This window comes from Microtus oregoni, unplaced genomic scaffold, assembly GCF_018167655.1.
Source record: "Microtus oregoni isolate MIOR12 unplaced genomic scaffold, Mior012 000036F_ref0000092, whole genome shotgun sequence".
NCBI lineage: Eukaryota > Metazoa > Chordata > Mammalia > Rodentia > Cricetidae > Microtus > Microtus oregoni.
The window spans coordinates 1,142,146-1,160,582 of record NW_024543095.1 but is presented as its reverse complement, the minus strand read 5'-3'; the positions used below and the strand labels follow the sequence as shown (position 1 = coordinate 1,160,582).

At 46.5% G+C, this 18,437-nt stretch overlaps 1 protein-coding gene across 1 annotated transcript in view; it reads left to right on the top strand.

The window, feature by feature from the left end:
• Nucleotides 1-4,424: 4,424 nt before the first annotated feature.
• LOC121433002 (dynein regulatory complex protein 1) overlaps nucleotides 4,425-18,437 on the top strand; it is a 35,024-nt gene continuing 21,011 nt past the window's right edge. Inside the window, exons 1-3 of the mRNA XM_041631222.1 lie at nucleotides 4,425-4,604; nucleotides 17,300-17,387; nucleotides 18,144-18,256. Coding sequence (XP_041487156.1) covers nucleotides 4,450-4,604; nucleotides 17,300-17,387; nucleotides 18,144-18,256 — 356 coding nt within the window. The 5' untranslated portion in view covers nucleotides 4,425-4,449. The remainder of the gene's footprint in view (nucleotides 4,605-17,299; nucleotides 17,388-18,143; nucleotides 18,257-18,437) is intronic.

The following is an 18,437-nucleotide window of genomic DNA, read 5'->3' as shown; positions in this document are numbered from 1 at the left end:
CAGGATTCATGTATGCTAGGCAAGCTCTCCATCCCTACCCAGTGGTGAAGTTTTTTTGGTTTTTTTTTTTTTTTGGTTTTTCGAGACAGGGTTTCTCTGTGGCTTTGGAGCCTGTCCTGGAACTAGCTCTGTAGACCAGGCTGGTCTCAAACTCACAGAGATCCGCCTGCCTCTGCCTCCTGAATGCCGGGATTAAAGGCGTGCGCCACCATTGCCCAGCCCCAGTGGTGAAGTTTTAAAAACCTTTCAGTCATTGTCTAAGCCCTGCTTCAACTCCTGGGTCCGCTGTGCGTCTGTTCCTCTCTTCATACTTAAACTTTTAAAGATATACATATTGGCGGTAGGCGTATGCCACTGCCCACGCATGGCTGACAGTTTGTGGGATTTGTTTCTCTTCACTATGGGGCCCCAGTGGATGGAACTCAAGCACCTTTGCCCCTCCACTCCCCAGCCCTCATCCTGGCCCTTTCCTTCATACTTTTAAAGATAATACTAAAGAAGTTTCAGAAATAAAATTGAATGAAAGTTTCCTTCTGGGAACTGAGTTGGTAAAATTTACACAAATTGGGATATAATTGGGTGATGCTTTCCATGACCCATATCTTCCTTCTTGTATGAAGCAGAGCCAGGGTTTAATAATATTTTAGTATATATATTTAAGCTGAGAGGTTAAGAGGAAAAAGTAAGCACTCAGAAAAGCAAGAGACCTGGAGAGCGTAGGTGTGGTGGACTCTAAGAGACTTGCCTCCTTCTCTTTGTTTTTTCTTGAATAGATCTTGAGTGTTGTTCTAAGTCACATAAATTCTGTAACATCCCAGGAATTCTCTGGCAGGTTTTTAAATAATTTATTTAATTCTATTTTATGTGCATTTGTGTGAGATTCCCTGGAACTGGAGTTACAGACAGTTGTGAGCTGCCATGTGGGTGCTGGGAATTGAACCCAGGTCCTCTGGAAGGACAGCCAGGGCTCTCAACCGCTGAGCTATCTATCTCTCCAGCCTCAGCTTTGGCAGGGTTTTTGTTTGTTTGTTTTTTTATGGATCTTGTGCCGTACCAGCTTTTAAAATATAAGTAACCAGAATAAGCGTAGAGACATGTTTGCAGTTTTTCAGTGACGTGTATATGGTGGACTCTTACCTTGTAGCAGGTGTCTTCTCGCTGGATGCTGTAGTACATGCTGAGCACAACTAGTCAATCTACCTCCAAGGACACTTTATTTCCTAGGATAGGTGTTTTAAGCAGAATGGCCTTGAGATATTAATGAATCCTGACATGTAAGGGGCCTTCCTTGTGCCTTTTATGACATTTGTTTCCTATACCAATGAAAAAGCTTACTGCAAGCCCAGACATTGTGATTTAAATCTGTAATCCTAGCACTTGGGAGGTTGCCACATAGTGAGCTCCAGGCCAGCCTGGGCTGCAAAGTGAGATGCTGTCTTAAAGCAACCACAAGACTATCCAAAGCAAACAAAAAGGCTTATTACATAATTGAGATTGGCTAGGACCAGTTGGTCAGGGAGTGGACTGAGCCAGGAAAGACCAGCTCGTGGCCTTTGCTGTGGTTATGGGTTGGTCTAGATGGGAGTCCCTAGCATATGCTTGCCATGGAATCACCTGCCAGCAAAAGACAGTTAAGCATTTGCTTGTTTTTGAAGGTGTGTGTGTGTGTGTGTGTGTGTGTGTGTGTGTGTGTGTGTGTAGGAGGGAGGATGCCGGAAGAAGGTGTCAGGTCCTATGGAGCTGGAGTTACAGGCAGTTGGGAGCCACTTGGTGTGGGTGCTGGGAACTGAACTTGGGTCCTCTGGAAGAGCAACAAATGCTGAGCCATCTCTCCTGCATTCTGGTTTTGTTTTTGTTTTTGCTTGTTTGAGAGTCTGGCGGTGCCTGAGGGGGCAGGGACCAGAGCCTCACACATATACTAAGCAAGTGCAATATCACTAAACTACCTCCAAGTTCCCTTTTGAAACAGCTGTCCCAGATATGGAGAAGAAAGGCGTGAGGTCTGAGAGTCACCAGCAGCCAAACAACAGAAAAATGGAGTCTGCCCTCCCACCCAAGCTAGACCGCACCTGTACAGTGTTAGGTCTGCTCATCACCTAATATGCTTACTGCTTACTTGTCATGGATTTTTTTTCTCCACTATGTAGCTATTGCTGGCCCGAAATTTGCTTTGTAGACCAAGACGCTTGAATTTAGAGATCCTCTGCCTCTGCTGGAGTTAAAGACATGCACCACCACACTTGGTTCTTTTTTTCTTTTCCTTTTCTTTCTTTCTTTCTTTCTTTCTTTTTTTTTTTTTTTTTGAGACAGGGTCTCATGTAGCCCAGGCTGCCCCCCTCCACTAAGTTGCCACAAATGGCTTTGAATTTCTGATTGTCCTCCCTCCCTCTATCTCCCTGGAGCTTCTTGGAATTTTATGGTGCCATTGTTCTCCCATCTCCTGTGTAGCAGTTCATCTCCCTTGACTATATGGTGGTTCCTACTCACAGCCACAGCTAACCGAGTACATGTACAAGCACACACAGACATGTTGCTTTATGGACATTAAAAGTGCGGACCAGAACCTGACAGAGCCTAGGCCTCTAGTAGAGAGTCATGCCTAAGGTTATAATAAAGCTGAGAGGGCTTTGTAGAAGGCCGGAAATTATAGAAGCAGCTGCCCCTGTTCTCACCACTTCGAGACTTAAACTGATGCTTAAAATGAATTAATAAGAAAGAAAAAATGGCTTCACTTGCCTCTTGGCAGGGCTTGTAGCCTTCAAGGAATTGTGATTTGTCCAAGGGGGCAGGGCAAGTCCAGGACTAGCGTCTGCATTCTAGAAACTTTTCTTTAGCTGATGAGGTGAAACACAGTCAGAATGATACTGGTGCAGTTTAGCCTAAAGGGCTGTAAGGAGTGGAGGTATCATCTTAGGGGCAGAGCCTTCATCTAGCATGTGTGAGCCCCTACGTTCAATCTCCAATCTTTTTTTTTTTTTTTTTTTTTTTGGTTTTTCGAGACAGGGTTTCTCTGTGGCTTTGGAGCCTGTCCTGGAACTAGCTCTGTAGACCAGGCTGGTCTCGAACTCACAGAGATCCGCCTACCTCTGCCTCCCGAGTGCTGGGATTAATCTCCAATCTCTTGAGGGGAATGAGGGAGTTGCTTTTGGGATAGTGTCTTAAATGTAGCCCAGGCTGACTCAACCTCCCAGAGGGCTGATTGTGAACCAATTGGTGTAGGGCTTTATAAAGTTATGAGTGCTCTATTTGGACGACTTTAAGTCAGAAAAGGACACCAGATCTCATTACTGATGGTTGTCAGCCACCATGTGGTTGCTGGGAATTGAACTGGTGCTCTTAACCCCTGAACCATCTTTCCAGCCCCTAGGTATGGCGTTTTTATTTTGTCTTGTGTGTCTTGCCCCTGGGGCTCCCACTTACATACCCACTTGCTGGTGTGGGCAAGCCCTTTACCACCAGGCTTTCACAAGCCCTTTTTCTTTTCTTTCTTTCTCTTTCTTTCTTTCTTTCTTTCCTTTTTTCAGACAGGGGTCGAGACAGGGTTTCTCAGCGTAACCCTGGCTGTCCTGGAACTCACTCTGTAGAGCAGGCTGGCCTCAAACTCACAGACATCTACCTGCCTCTGCCTCCCGAGTGCTGGGATTAAAGGCGTGTGCCACTACCACCCAGCTGTGGTTTTAATTCTTAATGAGAACATTACAAAAAATGTTTACACGTATGTTTGTGTGTGCTTGGGTGCTCGCTGCAGGGTGTGAAGATCAGAGGACAACTTGTTAGAACTGGCTCTTTTTTTATAGTGTGGGTTCCACGGATTGAACTCAAGCTGTCAGTCTACTCGGCATAGACGTCACCAGGCGAGCCGTCTCGCCGACCCAGGGGACACGCTGTGACTAAGGAATGTTTTTCTATAGACTGTTGCTTTGAGAGATCCATGGTGTCCTGGGTCCTAAGTCATTCTCAAGCTCCTGGATGCAGGTGGGTGATGTTCGGACTTGGGCTCACACTTCCAAAAACAAACAAAAACCCTGCAGTGGGCTCTGCACTCACTCCACACTCTGCTTGAGGAAGGGACGCCGCTCTCCCTCGCCTGGGCACCATGCTATTCATGCAGCAGGTGCCCAGTTACAATGGAGGAATGTGCATTTTAGAAATATTCATTGGTCAATGGGTGATCAATTGGTCGTTCGAGAAAGGGATGAGGTGCCACTTGTTCCAGCTGTCTTCGTGGGGGAAAGGCCAGCCCTTGCAAACTAAACTTCAGGCAAAGCGAATAATTGTGTATCCCAACTGGATTACAAAACTACAAAGCTTGGTGAGCGACTGAAGAACAGCGCGCGCACAACTACGCCAGCTGTAGGTCAGGTGACTGCCTTCCCCTGGCAACGGTTTGTTCCTGGCAACCGGGCTGCGAGTCCAGGCGGAGCGGTCAGTGGGCGGGAGACCGCAGCCATGAATCCGTCAGGAAACATTGGGGTCATGGAGCAGAATGGGGATGACCACCTAGCCACCCCGATTCATGGGCCCTCGGTGCATTCGGATAACCCGCAGGAGCGCATCCAGGCCCGGCGCCTGCGCATTGCCGCCCGCCAGGAAGCCCGAAGGCGGTGAGCAGGGGAGGCGGGCTGATGCGATGGAGAGCCCAGACCCGGGAGTGCAGAAGCTGGGGACAGGTTGGGTGGGAGCTCTACGGTGAGGAGTGGGTGTGCTCTAAGTGTGAGCAGGAAACGTTTTCTTCCAGAACATTCAAGCAGTGAGTTTTGGGACAGCTAGGCGTGGTAGGTCATGCTTTGAATACCGGTACTGGAGAGGCAGAGGTAGGCAGACCTCTTTGAGGTCAAGGATAGCCTGGTCTACATAGTAAGGCCCTGTCTCCTCAAAATAAAATAAAGTGAAGTAAACGCTTTCATTTTAGTTAGTGGCTGCACTCATTGGGCCCCTGGCCATGGTGATTATTGTAGCAAAGATCAGGATAGTTTCCGGAACTGATAATCATTTCCCAGACTCCATCCAGGCATTTTTAGTGCCAGACCCGTGAGTTGGGCGTAATGGGGGCTACCATACCTGTACCCCCACCATACCTCCTAGACTCCGAAGTCTTTATTAGCTTCGGCCCAGTCGAAGGGACATCCGTTTGGCTCCCACACGGTGAGAGCTCTTACCCAGACTTAATGTATTCTCAACTTCTAAGTAGTTCATTCCAGTTTTACTTTTGGTGGAGTGGAAACACGACTTTTGGCTGAGTGTACAGATACAGCAGAAGCATAAGATGTTGGTGCCCATGCACCTTCATCCTAACTGGGTAAGGCCATGATGATGGTATCAGTGGTAACTCAGATCTTTTTTAAATTGTCCTAAAGCTGGCTGGCTGTCCCTCTTTCCTCACTATTAGCTCCCCATAACCATCAGTCCTTCAGGAAAGGGCTACTGGCATTACAGTATGCGCTTGCCATTGTGTTTCAGGTTTTTCCCTCCCGGGGAAATGTGCCACCTGTTTAGTTATTAGGTTCGGGGATGAGAATTGGTTTTGGTTCAGGAACTGGGCAAGGCAGGAGCATCCTCGGTGTGTCTGTTGCTGCGTTCTGCAGTAAACAGATGAAGTGGACTCTTTGTCTGCCCTTCTGTTTGGCTCCAAATGGTACAAGACACAAGTTCCCTCAGGACCATTATGTGTTAATGAGGGAGAGAGGACATGTTAAAGTGAGCCAAGGGAGGAAGTAGCACGGTATGAGCTGTGATAAGGACAGGAAGGAGGAAAGACAAATAGTGACTGTGGGACCTAAAGACAGGCAGCTGGAGAGGGTGGCTTGGAGTCTGGCAGAACTGGCTAGATTGTATTAAGATATTTATTGGCTGCAATAACGGTATCTGATAATGCCTCAACAAAATAAAGGCCACTTTCTCGACGGGAAGGGCGGCATTTTCACCCTCAAATTATTTTGCTTGCTGTTTGGAGAATGGTGTGAAGGGGACGGAGGAGTAACTAAGGAGACAAGGAGGGAAGGGGACAGTTGCCCTGGCTCTGGAGAGGCACGGGCTTGGCCTGGATTCTTTGAGGTGGCGCTTTGGATCTGATTGTTTCATTCATTTGTGCCCCAGCAATGCTAAGCATACGTGAGCAACCATTTATGGTGATTCTCCAGTTTTTCCTATCCTGGGCAGAAGCTTGTGTTATTGTCATACCCAAGTGTTACAAGGGAGAGGCGGCCCTTTGTTTGATCCGGCCAACCAGCTAGCTTACACCCGAAATAACCAAATAGAAACTGTATTTATTAAAACACTGCTTGACCCATTAGCTCTAGTTTCTTATCGGCTAATTCTTACATCTTAATTCAGCCCATTTCTATTAATCTTGTATTGCCACATGACTGTGGCTTACCAGCAAGATTCTAACCAGCATCTGTTTCAGGCAGGAGATCCATGGCGTCTCTCTCTCTCTCTGCCCTTCTTCCCAGCATTTAGTTCTGTCTTCTCCACCTACCTAAATTCTGCCCTATAAGGTCCAAAGCAGTTTCTTTATTCATTAACCAATGAAAGCAATACATGAACAGAAGAACCTCCTATACCACCCAAGGTTCCACAGTCTTCCTTTATGCTGTCTGTCCAGTGTTTTTGGGTCTTCCTCTTCGTCTTATCCCGTGCACTCCTCCAAGCAGTGCTATCTTCGGGTATCTGCCATCATTCATTCTCATAACATGGCTGAAGTATCTCAAGTGCCATTCCTGTATCCTGTAGTTTGCTTCCTTCTGTAGATGGAGGTGTTTCCTGATGCCATCACTGCACAGCCTGTCTCTTCATGTAACCCCTAGAACCCTCCTGAGACACGCCATCTCAAACACGTTCAGCCGCTGTTCCGAGGAGCATTTCATTGTCCAGGTTTCAGAGTTGTAAAGAAGGTGGCTCAAGACAAGTGTCTCATAGACTTGTAATTTTGTTGTTGTCGTTGTGTCTCTTGCTGACCAAACCTTTCCTAGTGCCTGGAATGCAGCCCTTGCTATCCCTATCTGCCTTTTGATCTCTGAAATAGTTCCGTCCTTTGAACCGAGGTTTCCTCCCAGACAGACAAAGTTGACTGTTTGTTTGAGGTTCTGATTCTTTATTACAATGTTAAAACCCTTGTGCGCCCTTCGCATGTGTTGTATCTCAGTCTTCTCGATGTTTGCTTTCCTACCAAGGTTCTCACTTACTTCCACCCCTCTGTTTACCACGGCCTGCAGCTCATTTGGACTTTCAGTAGGTAGTGTTGTATAACATATATATATATATATATATATATATATATATATATATATATATAGCAAGTTACTGATTCATACACCACCTACCTGCATGCCTATCCCCTCATCCTCCAGGACTGTTGCTATTATTAATTCCAGGAATATTTTAAAGAGCAGTGGTGAGAGGACGCATCCCTGCAACTCTCCTGATTCTCTTAAACTGATCACTTAGCTCTCCACAGACTTTGACTGATATAAAGGTATCTTTATAGACATGTTCTAGTACTCTTATGATTTTCTCTGGGTGCTTGTAGTGTTGGACTCTAGCCTCCAAACACTGAGAAGGAGTCGCCCCCAGAGACCATCATCTCACACACCATAGCCGATGTAAAAGCATGAGGATTTTATTAATTCTGTCATGACAGGGTCCCCCAGCATTCGGGAAGCCGAGGGACCTCGAATAGCGGGTACAGTCTATTTTTAAAGGGGCCACAGAAGCAAGGGGGGTTGTTCTTTGACTATTTTGATTGGCTTATTTGAAAGGGCTATTATCAATAATTGACTGGAGAGCTGTTGCCAGATCAGATGAGGTAAGAGGTCTTTTTTTTTTTTTTTTTGGTTTTTCGAGACAGGGTTTCTCTGTGGCTTTGGAGCCTGTCCTGGAACTAGCTCTGTAGACCAGGCTGGTCTCGAACTCACAGAGATCCGCCTGCCTCTGCCTCCCGAGTGCTGGGATTAAAGGCGTGCGCCACCAACGCCCGGCGGTAAGAGGTCATTTTGACCCTGTTTCCCAGGGAACTGAACCAAAGCATACGTATATGGGTAATTGTTCAGGAACTGAGTACGTGCGAGTGTAGCTGTTAGGTTCTTGGTTCCCAGGGGAGGAGGGGAAGCACTATGGCACAGAGGCTGAGAGGATTCAGAATTGTCAAAAATGGCTTCAGGATTGTCTTAAAGTCTTATAGTAGAATCTCATTGTTTCCCAAAGTTCTTCCCTCCAAATGCTATCGAATGCCTTCCTGAAGTTGATGTACCAGGCATATAAGTCTTTTCCAAATTCTTCATATTTTTCTGCCAGTTGCCTCAAAGTGAAGATCTGATCAACTGTGCTCCTGTGTGAATCCACACCGGGCCTCTGCTAGGATTTCCTCTGTTCTGTCCTTGATCCTTTGCAGGACAATGGAAGAGAAGATCTTGTTGCTATGGCACAACAAACTAATGCCCCTGTAATCTGAGCAGTCAGCTTGTCCTTCTTATGTCTGGGAATTATGACTGAGTGCTTCCATTCCTTGGGAATCACTTCCTGTTTCCATATCTCTCTGAAGAGTCTGAGAGGTGCCTCAGCCCCCGAGTCTATTGTAGTCACCTACAACGCCTCCACCATGATGTCATCCACTCCTGGGGCCTTCCTGTGTTTCACTCTCTTAATAGCTTGCTCTATCTCACTCCTGTCAATATTTAATATTTCCTCATTGTCTCTGGTGTTTGAGTGGCTGCTGAAGTGTTTCTCATTGTAGTCTATGTTGACAGCATTGGGGTCCATTGTATAGGGTGTCAAAGTATTGTCTCCATCTTTGCTTTACCTCCCCTGGTTCTGTTAATAAATGACCTGCCCATCTTTAATCACCCGAATCTGAGGAGCATATCTGGCAGTTATCCGTCTGGCAGCTTCGTAGACAAGATGTGTTTTATTATGGAGTCTAGCCTCTTTGGCCTCTTTCCATATACCGAGTATCTACAGCTCTCTCTTCCTTCGCTCCTCTTCTGACGCCCTGCACAGGTAGTTGTGGTGGTAACACGCTGGTGGGACGGCGAGGCAGGACATTAAAGATTGGGTTTTGAACATGTTAAGCAAAGTTGGACATTGTAAAATACTGAAATTAAGCAGTTATTTAGGAGCCGGGCGGTGGTGGCGCACGCCTTTAATCCCAGCACTCGGGAGGCAGAGGCAGGCGGATCTCTGTGAGTTCGAGACCAGCCTGGTCTACAAGAGCTAGTTCCAGGACAGGCTCCAAAGCCACAGAGAAACCCTGTCTTGAAAATAAATAAATAAATAAATAAAATGCGACACTAAAGAGGCCTGGAGAAATGGCTCAGCAGTCAACAGCAGTGACTGTTCCTTCAGAGGACCCAGGTTTGTTTTTTAACAGCCCATGGCAGGTCACAACTGTCTCTAACTCCAGTTCCAGGAGAACCAACGCCCTCTTCTGGTTTCTGTGGGCACTGGGCATGCACATGGTGCACAGACACACATGCAGACAAGCACTTTTTGACATAAAATAATAATCGCAAAGAAACTGTTCAGCGCAATGGAGGAACTAGGTCTCTTCCAGATAAGGAGAGATTGTAGCTCAACCATCAATCATGGGCCAATTCCCAGCGCAAAAGGAAGAAAGGGAGTGGAGGGGAGGGCAGGGGAAGGAGGGAGGGAGGGTCCATCCCAAACTAGAGAGAAGTGCCTCTAAGCTTCCAGGACAAAGAAGATGAACCAGGTGTGGTGGTGCATGTCACCGACTCCAATATTGGGGAAGCTGAAGCAAATGGGTCAAGAGTTGCAGGCCATCCTGAGCTACACAAGGAGAGCCTGTCACAAAGAAACCAACAACAAAACAGGACAACAGAGTATGACCACGCCCAGCGTCCTGTGAGTGTGGGAGATTGGATGTTCTAACGCAGGCCCTATTTTCTATTTCCCCAGCCTCTGGTGGGTGATTTTTATTTTTAGATTTATTTAATTTATGTTATATGATGGTTTTGCCTGCATAAATGCATGTATACCACATGCGTTCCTTATACACCTGGGGAGATTAGCAGAGGGCACTGGATCCCTGGAACTAGAGTCGTGGCTGATTTTGAGGTGGGTGGGTACTGAGACCTGAACCCAGATCCTCTGTGAGAACAAGTGTTCTTAGCCACTGAGCCATCTCTCCAGTCCTATATGTATGTATGTGTGTATATATGTGTGTGTGTGTGTGTGTGTGTGTGTGTGTGTGTGTGTGTGTGTTTTAAACTCACAGCACATTTTAGTTTGGTCCTGCCTTATTTCAAGGGTCTGTTGGTCGCATGTGGCCAGTGGCCACCACATTGGCCAGTATAGTGCCCAGGAGGTCAAAAGAGATGAATTAAAGCAGCCAAGGGGTTGAAATAGAACCTTGGTGAGAGTTTGTGGCGGTCACTTTCCTCCCTGAACCCCTGATCTTTGTTCCAGGGATTAGCTGGAGGTTTTTAGACAGAGCTGGTTATTGATTGATTGTTTGATTGATGGTCAATGTAGGAAGTTTGGAGTGCACATGGGGAGGCAGGTAAGTTAGCCTGGCAATGTCCTGGCAGAAGGGAATAACTGGTGCTCTTTCCAGAAAAGCAAAGGTTGATTTCATCTCAGGAGCTGGAGTGACGAGTCCTGCTGAGTAGGATTTGGGTTAAGATTTAGAGCCCAGTGGGGCCTCTCAGCTCTCTTATCTCAAAAATGGGCAGGGGTGTACTTTGGACAAAGTGGGTGGAGTTGAGGCCAGTGAAGGGCTCTCCTTGTTTCCTGATGAATGCTGGAATCCTGACAGCTTGCTGCCTACAGCCACTCAAGAGCCCTTATGACTGCTTGTGTCTTGGGAGTGAGGGAGGCCTCTGGGCAGTAAGCTGCTTGGGGGTGGCAAGCTGTTTGCCTGCTGCCTCCTTGGAGAATTCCAGACCCTTCTGTCTCCTCTCTCTTCCTCGCTCCTTCCCTCCTTCATTGTGTAGCCTACACGGCCTTTGAACTTGTGATTTCCCCACATGTCTTACCTTCTAATTAAAATACGAATTTGTGACTGGGAGTTTTGGGACACAGAACTGTCTCTGGCCATCAGTCCCAGAGAGCCAATTAAAGAGAGAGAGTAGTTAGTGGTAAAAGACAGAGAAAAGGGGTTTAGCCAAGATGACCACACTGGGAAGTCTAGTGACCCCAAGTTTATTATCTCAGTTCTGGCTCTGAAGGCTGGAAACCCGATTTGAGGCCAAGTTGTCTTATTGCTTGCAGAAATGAAAACAGACTGAGAACAAAGGCTTAGGGCAAAAGTTGTTGGTTTGTGTAACATGAAGGGGCCTGGCTTGTTTGTTGTGTTTTTTATCCTGCCCTTTACCCCACAACTGTTTAGCCCCAAAGAAAATCACACATAAGTCTCCATAAATTATAAGCTGATTGGCCCATTAGCTCTAGCCTTTTACTGGCTAACTCTCACATCTTGATTAACCCATTTTTCTGATCTGTGTTAGTCATGTGGCTTAGTACCTTTTTTCAGTGGGGCAGATCACATCCTACTGCTTCAGTGGTCTGGGCAGGAGTGGGAGGAATCAACTTCCTCCTTCCCAGAATTTTCCTGTTCTCGTTACATCATTTCTACTTCCTGTCTGGTTTTCCCACCTATATTTCCTGCCTGGCCAATCAGCGTTTGTTTATAACATGATTGACAGAATATAGACAATTCTCCCACACCAGGTTTGTTTGATTCTGTTATTGTAGACACAGGGTCTCTCTCACTCTGTAGCCCAGACTAGCCTGAAACTCACAGTAATCCTTCTGCCTCAGCCTCCCAAGTGCTAGGATTACAGGTGTGAGCGACAATGCCTGGTTTAGGCAGGAATTTTAATTAGAAAGAAAAGCCATGGAGGAGATGGAAACAGCACTGGCTTGGTGGGAAGTCTTGAGTTGCTGCAAATAGAAAGAGCAGGGGTAGCAGAAGGATCCGGAGTGTTAATCATGAGGATAGCTTAAAAAAAAAACAAACAAAAAAACAAACATCTGACCCTCACACCAATGAACATAAAATAATAATAATAATAAAAAAATAGGGCTGGAGAGATGGCTCAGAGGTTAAGAGCATTGCCTGCTCTTCTAAAGGTCCTGAGTTCAATTCCCAGCAACCACATGGTGGCTTACAACCATCTGTAATGAGGTCTGGTGCCCTCTTCTGCCCAGCAGGCATACACACAGACAGAATATTGTATACATAATAAATAAATAAATAAAAAACAAAATAAAAACAAAAAAAACCCCATCTCTTGTTGGGTGGTAGAGGCAGGTGGATCTCTGGATCTCTGTGAATTCAAGGACAGTCTGGTGTACAGAGCAAGTTTCAGGACAGCCAAGGCTACCCAGAGAAACCTTGTCATGAAAAACAAAATGAAACAAAAAGAAAAAAGGAAAGAAAGATTTTTTTCCCTGCTTTAAGGGAATTTCCCCATGTGGCATGTAACTCAATGGTCAGTTTGTCCTCCGAGATATCTTGGTATTATCTGGTACCTGTTGGGTGCTTCCTTGATGATGAGCAGAAAAGGATGGACATGCCACACATTGCTGATGAAGAACAGATAGTGGGGTGGGTTACACCAACGGTATGAGGGCCTATGCCTCCTGCTCCTCCAGTAAGTTCGAGGCCAGCCTGGTCTACAGAGTGAGTTCCAGATCAGCCAGTGTCTGGACAGCACACTGTCACATGCTTCCCTGTCAATGGATGAGTAAAAAGTAATTCTAATTTTTGTTTTTGTTTTTCTAGACAGGGTTTCTCTGTGTAGCCCTGGTTGTCCTGGGACTCACTCTGTTGACCAGGCTGGCCTTGAATGCAGAAGTCCACTTGCCTCTGTCTCCAAAGTGCTGGGGTTAAAGGCATGTGCCACCACCAACCTGGTAATTTTGTTTTTAAGATTTATTTATTTGCCGGGCAGTGGTGGTGCACCTTTAACCCTAGTACTCGGGAGGCAGAGGCAGATGGATCTTTTTAAGTTCAAGGCCAGCCTGGTCTACAGAGTGAGTTCCAGGACAGCCAGGGCTACACAGAGAAACCCTGTCTCGAAAAACAAAACAAAATAAATTATTTTATGTATGAGTGTTTTGTCTGTATGTGTGTATAAACCGAATGGACATCTGGTACTCTGGAGGCCAGAAGAACTCATCGAATCCCCTAGAACTGGACTGAAGAGGTGATTGTGAGTTGCCACAAGGGATTCTTACCCTTGTCCTCTGGAAGAGCAGCAAGTGCTCTTGACTGCTCAGCTACCTCTCTAGACCTAAAATGTAATTTTTGAAAGTAGTAATTATTATTATTTTTTTTAAGCTCTAATGATCTACTTTAATTTGTTCGCTATACTTACTACTAAAAATTAAGATAACAAGATTGCCTTTATTACAGATTTCTGTGAACAAGAAAACCCAAAGATCTATTCCAATTATTACCTTCTAAACCACAACACCCCCAAATTCTATTGACATTCTTTCAAGTTATTGAACTTAACCCCAGACTTGAGTCAAGCCGAGACTCACTCTTGATTCTTTAAGTCAAATTAAATTCATTCACATGCATTCAAACTTCCGTAACAAGTGTGGAAAGGTCACCCAGCACCAGGAAAAAGAATAAAACTATCACAGAACTCACTATTGCAGTTTAATCTTAAAAACAACAGCAAACCCTTTCACATCGGCTGCATGGCCTTATCAGCCGTAAGGGCAGCGCACAACTTAGCCCTGAATTGATGGTCCTATTTTTTTCCAATTTTTGCATTCTCAGAAGGGTCCCAGCCATTGTACAGGCAGAAAGTGCAGATGCATTTGAATGGTTGCGCTTTGTTAAACACATTTCCATCATTGCAGCTGTTTAGTTTCTTTTCAATCCGCATAAATCGCTTCATCTTCGCGACAGGATTGTTTTGCACAGACAGCAGTGTGCGGACTCTTCTCTTGGGAAAGGCACTCTGGACCTCCCTCAAGATCTTCTCACTTTTGTTCTCGACATTTCTCATCTTCATTGCGCGGTGGAGGATGCGGCTGCGGCTGCGGAGCTGAAGTTTAAGTCCTGCCAGGGAAGCAGGAGGCTTCTTGGCACTGGGGTCGATGGTCAGCTTTCTCATGTCCTTTTCTAAGTTGTCTGGCTGGGAGATTCCTTTGGTTTACATCGGGAGTTATAGGCCAGCCAGAGCTACACAGAGACCCTACGTCTCCCATGGCAGGGTCCAGTAACCTAGACTGGCTATTAATTTGCCTGCCACTCCTGGTCCCCCATCTACAAGTGCTGGGGCCCCAGGTACTAGCTCGTAATTATTATTTTTTAAAAAAAGAGTTTTAAGGATTGGAGAGACGCCTCAGTGGCTAAGAGCTCATGTTGCCCTTGAAGTTGGACTGGAGCTAATCCCAAGCACCTATAGGTGACTCATAGCCAGCTTTGACTGTAGCTCCAGGGGATCTGACCCCTCTTCTCTCTTCTTTCCATGGGGACCCTGAGTTCATAAGCACAGACCCATATACAGACATACATGCACATAACTAAAAACAATAGATCTTTTTTTTTTTTTGAGACAGGGTTTCTCTGTGTAGCTAGCTGCCCTGGATCTCACCTTGTAGAGAGACCAGGCTGGCCTTGAACTCACAGAGATCCACCTGCCTTTGCCTCCAGGGTGCTGGGACTGAAGGCACACACTTGCTACCACCACCCGGTTAAACAATAGCTTTTAAAAAAGATTTTAGTGTACATTTTAATCATGAGAGTTAAGAGAAAGAGAGACACTTGGGAAGAAAGACACACCTGAGAGCTAGGTGTGGGCATCTCAAAGGAGGGTCACCATTAAGCAATGACGTGTATGCCATTTTGGTGACTCTCAAATTAACCTTTTAACCTTTTTTTTTTTTTTTTTTTTTTTTTTTGATTTTTCGAGACAGGGTTTCTCCGTAGCTTTTGGTTCCTGTCCTGGAACTAGCTCTTGTAGACCAGGCTGGCCTCGAACTCACAGAGATCCGCCTGCCTCTGCCTTCCGAGTGCTGGGATTAAAGGCGTGCGCCACCACCGCCCGGCTCAAATTAACCTTTTTGACAAGTGACACCACAGAGTGGTCTGTGAGTTGCCGTGGGTGGATTATAACTGGCAGTGAAGCCAGAAGCCACTGGGCTTGTACAAAGGCGTTAGGACAGGTCCTTTTTGCACTATGAGTGGGGTTTCGGGCGAGGTTCCCAGGAAGCTGTAGGTTTCTATCTGGTAAAGGAGGAAGGCCTTATGCAAAGGCTGTTTCATTGTCAGGGTTACTGCTCCTTCTCAGTGGGGGACAGATTTCAGTCAGATTCCTGGGTAAGGGATTCCTTTTCCCTTCTGGGTTCATAATTCCTGTGCTTCCAACCTGTCTCAACATGTCCTTCCAGAAATGGTTGTTTTGTTGTTTGAGAAAAGGTCTTAGCAGCTCAGGCTGACCTCAAACTCACTATGTAGCTCAGGCTGGCCTTAAACTCTTGATTCTCTCTACCTTCCAAACACTGGGATTACAGGCATGCACTAACCTATATTCAGCCTTCCAGAACATTTTACTAGGACTAAGAACCTACAAGGGGAGCTCTCTGCCTTTGCCGACATCTCCTGAAGTCCTTCCCTTCCCGCGTCCTTCATCCCCACCCTCTATCTCTTCCCAGGTAGAAGGGATTATAGGTCACCTCAACTGGTGTATCTAATTTTCCATCTTTCTTTTTGAGACAGATCCTCACTAGGTAGTTAAGGTGGCTGACCCTAAACTCCCCAGCCCCCTGCTGTGGTCTGTACAGTGCTGGAATTACAGGTTGGAGTCACCGTGCTCTATACTCCGTGTTGCCTGAGATTACATCCCATCATTTCCTGGGCCATAAGTAGCTCTTTATATTGCTGATGTATAAGTCACTGAAGTCGGCAGCAGGGACTAGAGAGATGGCCCTGTGGCTAAGAGTGTAAGCATAGTGCTCCCACAGAGGACTAGCTGTTGGCTCCCAGCATCCACATTGGGTGTCTCATGACTGCCTGCAACTCAGCTCCAGGGGATGCTGCCCTCTGTTGGACTCCATAGGCACCTGCACTTGCTCATACCCTCTCCCCCAACACATCATTAAAAAGTCAGCTGCTATACCTGAGAGTGTTTCCTGTTCCCACTGGTGTAGCAGCTGCAGTCATTTTGGGCCCATTGTGGGTGGGGTCATCCTGGGGGTTGGTCCTGGGTTTTACAGGAAAGCAGACTGAGTAAGCCATGGGGAATAGCGAGCAAGCAGCTCCCCTTCCTGGCGTCTGCATCAGCTCCTGCCTCCAGGTTCCTGCCCCGTTTGAATTCCTGTCCCAGCTTCCTTTAATGATAAACAGTGACACAGAAGTTTAAATCAAAGAATCCCTTTCCTCCCCTACTTGCTTTTTTTTTTTTTTAATCATAGCGTTTTATCCCAACAATCGAAACCCTAGAACTCACTTGTTAAATGTTTCCAGTTGTGTGTATATGGCATTTTTTCCCCCTTTTTGTGATTCCGGGGATTGACCCCAGGGCTTTGCTCATGTTGGGAAAGCTTTTACCACTGAGCTCCATCTCTAGTTCTTAGACGTTTCATTTAAAATTTTATAAGTCTGGTATAAAGTCCATGTCTGCAATCCCAGCACTTGGGATTGAAAGACTTTGGGGCACCTTAGCATTACTGCACCCCCTCCCTGGGAACCAGGGGACCCTGGTAACCAACCACACGTGTCTTGGAGCTTTGAGTACTTTCCATCCCCTTTTTAGTCTTTCTTCAATAGACCCAGACCCTGGAACTGAGGTGAGACGACCTGCAGATGACCTGCAGGCGTTCCTCCTTGTTCAACCAACCCCGCAACCGCCATAGTTTTGATCAGTTAGAGTTAGCTGACCGTTAAATGAACTAGTCAAAATAGTTGACAAATGATTTCTGGACTCTCCCTTTGATTCTGTACTACCCCCTCCCTGATTTTGTGCTTTTTTTCTTTAAAAGAGCCTATAATAGACACAGCAGGGGTCCTTCTCCTCTGAGAGACCTCTGCAGTGGCAGAATAAAAATTCCTCTTGCTATTGCATCAACCGTGCTGAGAGTGTCTCCTTGGTGGGGCTTTAGGGCCCAACAGGATCAGAGAGACAGCTGGGTCTCTCCAAGTTCAAGGCCAGCCTGGTTTACACATCAAGTTTCAGCCAGCTAGGGATACATACCTGTGTCTCCCCACAAAAGAAAAAATAAAATTCAAGTGGTCTGTTTTTGGGTATATGAAGCGTTTAAAGACGGAGCACAAACACTCCTGGTAACAGCAACATCCTGCTTTGGTTTCTCCCTGCCACAGGGAGGCCCTGGGAGAGTATCTAGACGGAAAGAAGGAGAGCGAGGAAGAGCAAAGCAGGAGCTACAAACAGAAGGAAGAGAGCAGACTGGTACGAGCTGGCCGCAGGGAGCCCCTTAGCGTGGTCTTCACGGGCGGGCGGGCACCACACCTTCTGTGTTGCTGTCTCTAGGTGGGGCTGAACTGGAGTCTGTCGGGTTGGGGCTGCCCAAGAGTGAGCTTTCAAATTGTGGGTTCTTGTCAGGAAAGGTGGAGCACATCTCTAGTGCCATTGTCCAGGGGACTGGGGCATTGCTATGTGTCTAAGGTTGGTCTAGGATAGAGTGTGAGCCTGTCTCAAAAACAAACAAACAAACAAAAAGAGACCGGCTGGGGAATGGCTCGGTGTTTAAAGCGTTTGCATCCAAAGCACAAGGGCTGGAGTTCAGATCCCCAGAACCCATGTAAATATTGAGTGGGTAGGGCAGTAGAGACAAGGGTCCTGAAGCAAGCTGGCTTGGGATTTGCTATGTAAACCAGGTTGCCCTTAAAGCCAGAGATCCACCTGCCTCAGCTTCCTGAGTTCTAGGATTAAAGGCGTGCGCTCCCACACCCAGCCTTAACTTTTTAAAATATATAATTACATTTTATTTACTTATTTTATGTGCCTGGGGTGTATGTGCCGTGGTGCATATGGCACTCAGAAGACAATTTGTGGGAGTCGCTTCTACAGTGTAGGGTTTGGGGACTGAACTCAAGTAATCTGGTTTGGCAGCAAGGACCCTTACCAGCGAGCTGTGTTATCAGCCGTCTTGAATTCGTTACAGAATGTTCTAGCTTTACAGATTCTCATCTCGTTGTTTTTCAGAAATTGACTAAACTGCTGCTCTGTGGCACTGAGTTGGTAACAAATATCCAGGTGGCTACAGACATCAGAGAGATCCATAGGAGAGTTGAAGAAGAGGAGGTCAAGCGTCAGCGGTGAGGCTTCGACTGCGCTTGCGCACTGCGGACGTCCTTAGAGTCTTCTGAGTCCCAAGCACTTTGTTCTAGAATTGAGATGACTATAAAGAACCGCAGGAAGTCACACAAGGAGGCTTTAGGGTTTCTCTGCAGAGGTCAGGAGAAACTCAACAGGCTTAGGTTGGGCTGGAAAGGCCAA